This window comes from Lolium rigidum, chromosome 2 (genome assembly GCF_022539505.1).
Source record: "Lolium rigidum isolate FL_2022 chromosome 2, APGP_CSIRO_Lrig_0.1, whole genome shotgun sequence".
Classification (NCBI taxonomy): Eukaryota; Viridiplantae; Streptophyta; class Magnoliopsida; order Poales; family Poaceae; genus Lolium; species Lolium rigidum.
Genome location: NC_061509.1, coordinates 285,279,839 through 285,286,318, shown reverse-complemented (window position 1 = coordinate 285,286,318; position 6,480 = coordinate 285,279,839). Strand labels below are relative to the sequence as shown.

The 6,480-nt window shown below is 47.2% G+C and overlaps 1 protein-coding gene across 1 annotated transcript; it reads right to left on the bottom strand.

Moving 5' to 3' along the window:
- Positions 1–489: 489 nt before the first annotated feature.
- Positions 490–4,143, bottom strand: LOC124693591 (ubiquitin carboxyl-terminal hydrolase 2-like). Its single transcript, XM_047227075.1, has 6 exons — positions 4,057–4,143; positions 3,766–3,831; positions 2,462–2,508; positions 1,660–1,706; positions 1,478–1,580; positions 490–1,399 (listed from the first exon to the last, which is right to left on the bottom strand). Exons 2-6 carry the CDS (start codon positions 3,794–3,796, stop codon positions 632–634), a joined length of 996 nt encoding a protein of 331 aa, XP_047083031.1. The 5' UTR covers positions 3,797–3,831; positions 4,057–4,143; the 3' UTR covers positions 490–631.
- Positions 4,144–6,480: the final 2,337 nt, after the last annotated feature.

The following is a 6,480-nucleotide window of genomic DNA, read 5'->3' as shown; positions in this document are numbered from 1 at the left end:
CCCGGTGCGTCCCCTGTGGGACGGGGACGGGCTCGGGGCGCCGGACACCGTATAGGGGCGCGCCGGACAAAAATAGGCTTTGGGGGACGCGGCTGAAACACATTTTTCGTCCGGCGCGCCCCAAATCCCAAGGGGGACGCGACTGGACCCAAATCCCTTTGGGGGACGCGACTGGAGATGCTCTAACAATACTGCTAACTTACCAAAGCAACACAGCGAAAACTTAGAAGTACCAGTGGTATATGGATGGAGAATGCCACACTAAGGTACTGACATGTGGCCCAGGCGGCCAGACCCCACATGGCATGTATACAGAGGATGTTAACTTGCTTAAGAGCGAGAAGCTATAATTTAGGCAGATCATTCTCTTCAAGCATACTCCGTATTCTTCACTGAGAAACAACTGTGCTGACGATTCTACCACCCTCGAGATTAAATGAAGTTCTACAGTTCTACCCAGCAAAAAAGTTGATATTCCAGCACATTTGGAGAAGGAAAATAAAGCAGAAAATGGTTTATAACCTTACAAGCTGCTGCCAACTAGGTACTGTATCTGGTAACATGATGCACTCTCAGAGAGAAAGATGCAATTAACCTCCAACGAAACTACTACCGCGCTCTAAAGATGTGTTCAGCTCGTGCTGGTGCTGGGAGCCTTCTGCTGCCTGGCCTTCTCGACGAGCGGCGTGAGCTGCTTCTTCTCCGCCAGCGCCTTGAGGAGGTTGAAGAGGAAAGGGATGTAGTTGTGCTTCCTCCGGACGTTCTCTGTCTTCCACTTCTTGAACTTCTCTTCCTCCATGATGAGCTTCTCGCCGACGGTCTCGATCGCCGATGCCACCTCCGCGAGCGAGCTGTTCAGGGGCTCGGTGTCTGCGGCGGTGGCCTCGTTCATCTCCTGCAGGATTTGCTCCCTCTTCTTCTCCAGCTCCTTCAGCTCAGCGGTGTACACGTCTTTCCTGTTCTTGATGATGGCCATAAGGTTGAACCTGATCTCACTCTGCGAGTACCGCTCGATCCTTTCTTGTATGACTGGTTGCACCATCTGCAGCCAGCCAAGGTCATCGGGCCCGCCAGAGTACTGCCCAAGGCTGACCGGCCCTTCCTTCAACCCATCCAGCTCATAGAGAACGCCCTCAAAAGGTATATAGCTTATGAAGTGGTAGACATCATCATCCTTAGTGGCAACTTTCTGCTCATCAGAAACAAATGGCTCTGGCCTCGCAAAACTGTTGTGGGCAGCCCGGATAGAGTCGCTGTTGTTGATAGCCAAGCCCTTCATGTCAGGCGCAAAAGCTCCTGTGAATTCTTTCAAGTTTGACAATTCTGGACCTATGTCGATTTCTGGGCGATTCATGAGAATCGAGAGAATAGCTTGAGTGGCACATGCATTCGTGATGACCTGAAAATGATCGATTAGATCAACTGTTTAACACAAAGTACTAAACAGTGGTAGCTTAAGGGACACGATGTAATTAACCTGGCGAGCAAAGAAAAGGTTTGGGTTTGGGTCGCTGACAACAGGCCGTTCATCATTTCCTCCAGGCATCCACTTGAAGAGAAAAATTAACCCATATACTGGCCTATGAGATGTAGAGGGTAATAATTTGTTAAGGCATCCTGAGAGAAGAGACTAATGACACTAACAATGAAGATTCTCACCTTAGTTCACTAAGAGAGTCCACATCGAGAGAGTAAAGCTCCTCCACCTGTTCGAAGATAGCATAACAAATTAAGAGGCAGCTAAGAGCTATGTCCCCAAATGCAGTAACATATAGGAGCTTTTCTTCTCTTGATAAATGGCAGCATAAGATACAAGGCCGTCTATTATTTTATTTTCTAAGAACCCTTAATGCTACATATATCAGGAAAAAGTACAGCCATAATCAAACTAAAAATGAAACCATAATCGAAATAACAAATAGATAAGCAGGTATAGGGGGAAAAAAGCTTCAGTAAAGACACCTTCCTTTTGCCATGCTTTAACAGTGGCATACATAGCCCACTGACCGCTAGGATTATCATGCCTTCTCATTCTATCAAAGATTTTTCTAATAGCCACCATATTTCATTCAGAAAGTTCTCTTATAGTAGAAACCTATTATTTTATGCATCTGTTCATGAAGGACGTGTACTTTAAATTCAAGTCCATGTCATCACAAACACCATCAGTATGAGTTTACCGGAAGCATTGAGTAATGTATATATACTCTGCTTATCATACAGACATCATATGGCAGAGCTGTAGAGGTAGTTCCTCGTTGCAGGTTCAATCAGGTTAGCATAAACTTCTTTGCAGCAGGGATACAAACTACTCAGAAGGCTCGTAAAGTGCACAGCTCACCAAATAATTCCAACTAAAGCATTCTACATAATTGCCTGACAATATATCAAAGATAAATGACAGAGATGTCGTATCTAAATTGCGTTCAAGCAAGGAAAGCAATGAGCCCCGGAAGCTAACCTGTACACCTTTTACTTGCATTTCCTGAATCAACTCGGTGAAAACACCTGTAAGGTAATAGGCTCAGGTCAAACATATGCAATGTTTTCAGATAGTTGCGATAAGAGAACTACGAAGTGCATATAGAATTTATCCAGCTGATAGTTTACACAATGAACAAAGGCAGTAAGTAGTATAATAAAGTACAGAGCTCCCTATGATTGGTCGATAAACAATGACAACTTAAGCACTGGTATAACCACTGGTTTACTCTAGCAGCTGGATGGATGTTATGTTTACACTTCAGTACTTGATTATTCCCCACAAGAAATACAATTTTCTGGGGAGCTAAACTGACTCGTGGTTTCTTCATGACTAGTTATATACAAAGATAGTTAAGGAATCAAGGATCCCAAGTAGAATCATATACAGGGGCAAGTTATGAACTTGTGATGAAAATAATAGAGAAGCGCCTTCATATCAATGCAAAGCGAACGAATAGTATCAGGCAGTGAAACCCACTAGTCCACTATTCCGATACTAAAACTGCATTGCCTGCACGGCTCGATTTATCAAATCTCAAAGCAAGCCATTGAAGATGTAAAAACACTGATGGGATAATTGATGGCTAAGGTATAGCCTCAGGTCAAACATATATGATGTTTTGAGATAGTGGCGACAATATTGCATTAAGAACTACAGAGTACATATAGAATGCATCCAGTTGTCAGTTTGAGCAAAGAACAAAGACAGTGGTAACAAAAAATAAAGAAAAAGCTCCCTATGATTGATCGATCAAGGATGATAACATATTAAGCACCGGTATATAAACCACTGGTACTGTAGCTGCACCGGTATATAAACCTCAGTAATTGATTCTTTCCCGCGAGGAATACAATTTGGTGAGCAGCGCAACCAACTTGGGGTTTTCTTCATGACTAGAAGTGTACATTGACAGGTAAGGGACCAAGGATCCCTAGTGGAATCATATATATATAGACAAGTTATGAACTTATGATGAAAAAAAAATAAGAGCAACCGTTCACATCAATTCGAAGGCAGCAAATATCAGCGAACCATCGAACCACAAACTTATTATCCCACTATACTGATTCTCTCACAAGCACAACAGATACTAAAAGTCGCACAGTCTGCAGGACTTGACTTATCACATCCCAGAACAAGCCATCCAGATAAGTAAACACAATGTTGATGGGATAATCAAGGGCTAGCAAGCCAGCATATACCATGTAATATTGTAATCCATTATCGAAGCACAGACAACTATAAGAACATCGAGGTAGAGATGGGGACAATGCGCTTACCAGGATCAGACTCGATCGTGCACCACGACATCCTGGCGGGATCCTCCGACAGCAGCAAGCGAGGGCCTACAAGCACACACACAAGCAGCACACCACTACTCATCAGATGACGACACGACGCTCCCCCGGAATCTCGGGTAGGACAAGCCAGAGTACGCACGCTGCTAGAGCACTCGAACTCGAATCGAACCCCGCGGCGTCTCTTAGAGAGAACGAGGGCTCGAGATTCGACCACTGCTCGCGCGGCTCTGACGATCCGAGCAAGCTAGGTTAGGTTAGGGGGTACCGTACCGGGGGAGGATGAGGTCGGGCTGGCTGGACGCGCGCCAGGGCCTGCGGGGACGGCGAGGGGAGAGTTCCGTCGCCGGAGAGGCCTCTCCGGCGGTGGCGACGGGAGGAGGGGTCGGCGGCGCGGGAGCGGGCGCGGGCTCGGGAGTGTGATTTTTTTTTTGGTTGTTATCGACGAGACCTAGCTAGGCTAGCAGATGGGATGGGGGACGGAGGCTGGCTGGAGTATCTCTCTGCTCGGCTGTCTCCTTGTTGGGCTCGGGGAAGGGGTGGATCGATCGACCGAATCGATCTGGTCTGGTCAAGCCAGGCAAACCGGCACTGAGGAGAAGGGAAAATAATCCTGGAAAATCTGGCACCGTAGGCTGTCGGTGTGGACATCATGCAGTTAACAAATCCTCGTCTTTCAAATGGATAGTGCTGGGCGTCCCCGGTGTCTGATTTTCCAGCCACCGGGTTCCCAGCCGTCGGATCAGCCATCTTGGATGGTCAGATCTGCTTTTACTGGATGCAGCAAAAAAAACACCTTCCGGCAGCAAAAAATAACCCGCTTTTGCTACGTTGTAAACGGTTCAGCCACGTAATCAAATAAAAAGGTTGAGCTCGTCGGAGACCTCGCCGGAGAGCTTGTAGCAAAAAAATTATGCTATTGTAGCAAAAACAAATATCGTCGAAGACATCGACTAGAAAGTCGCCGGAGACCTCGCCGGAGACCCGTATCAAACATATTGTACAATTATAACAAAACCACATGAAAATTGTAGCAAAAAAATACTAATTCAGCAAAACTTTCCACCCAAAACAGCAACACCTGGCACCTAATGTAGCAAAAACTACCTCCGTTGGTAGCAAACCCGGCTTCCGCCAATAGAAATGTCGGAGGCCTAAGGTAGGTAGCAAAGCCTGCCTTCGTTGGTAGCAACATCGAAGGCCTAAGGCAGCAAACTCCCACAAATTCGCCAAAAATATTCTTTGTATTCTAGCACTGATTGCGCCTCCATCTAGCACTGATCTGGACGCGCGGGTTTGGGCTGGCCTCCATCTCCGGCCTGCAGCACGCATGGCGAGCACCATATGTCCCCACCATCATGGGTGGACGCAGCGGGGGGGGGCGAGGGGGCCGTGGCCCACCCAGAAATTCTGCCAGCCCAAAGTATACCCCTTGAAAAAGGCTCATTCTTGCAATTCTAGAGCCCATCCTGGAGCCTGGAGGTTGTGGAGACTGGAGTCTGGTCCTCTGGACTCTGGAGATAGCGTCGAGGTCAGGCTCGAATCGCCGCCCGCGATTCCCCACGCCCCGACCGCCGCCGCCCCTGCTCTGGCCCCGCCGCTGCCCACCGCTGCGCCCGGCCCCGCCCGCCCACGACTCGTCGACTCTGCGCCCGGCGCTCGCCCGCCCTCTGCAGCCTTGCCCTCACGCCTCACGCCTCACGGGCTCACCGACCCGGCCCGCCGCGGCGCCGCCCGGTCGCCGCCGCCCGCCGCAGATGCCGCACTAAGCGCCCGATCCATCGCAAAATATGTTGGGATTTACAAACTTCTGAATACACTATTTTGATGTCAAATTGCTATTTTTGTGGTGGAACTCCTTTTTTGTTTGTTTAACAATTGCTTAGTTGCTCACCAAGTATACCACATGGTATTTGTGGTGGAACTCCTAATTTGCATTGGTACCTGACAGACATGGGGGAATATCCTGACAGATTAGTGCGGTTTTGGACTTTCTTCGAATGACACCATTAACAGGATTGCAAAAAATAGGATGCTTTCATTTTGTGTATTACCAAATTTCTGGTGTTCTACCTTACAAGAAACACTACCCGCCCTTTCATGGCAAGTTGTCTACTGTCCCTAATGCAGCAACGAAAGTTACTCCAGGGCTCTAAGTGGGAGTTGCTAACAAACACAGGCGTCCTGCTTCAGCGGCCATTATCGTTCGTCTCAAAAGGCAAGTACTCCACTGCCGTTTATACAACTTTGGTTGGCAATGTTCCTTTGCATCATGAGCATTTGGTGTGTGCATAACACAAGTATCTTTTAAATTATTCTATAGAAAAAGGGTGCCAATTAAGACATAAAATAAAATATATAATCAATACTGAAACCATGCTTCAAAACTGTCTCAGTTACTCCTTATACCCATTTCAAAGCTGCTGTAATAACCCATTATACCCAATTAAATGCACCAGTACATACCTCTATATAACAAGAACAAAAACAATAGTAAGTCATTCTTCCATATTGAAACACAAATTGAGTAACAGTATAATGGAACGAGTTAGGAGCCCTCACAGTGAATTGAAGTCGTCAGCCGTCCGATCCTGCTATTTAACGGTTTGGATCGTTAGTTAGCCCGGACTTCGCATCGCTGGAACATTTTTACTGTCCCGCCCCGCATGTCCCCGTCCGGCCCATTTTAGCGGGCTG

Coding starts and splice junctions, on each gene's coding strand:
- LOC124693591 (XM_047227075.1), bottom strand. CDS start 3,796: ATGTCGTGGTGCACGATCGAGTCTGATCCTG. Junction 1,707..2,461: donor TGCAAGTAAAAGGTGTACAG/GTTAGCTTCCGG, acceptor ATCTTCGAACAG/GTGGAGGAGCTTTACTCTCT. Junction 1,400..1,477: donor ACCTTTTCTTTGCTCGCCAG/GTTAATTACATC, acceptor GATCATTTTCAG/GTCATCACGAATGCATGTGC.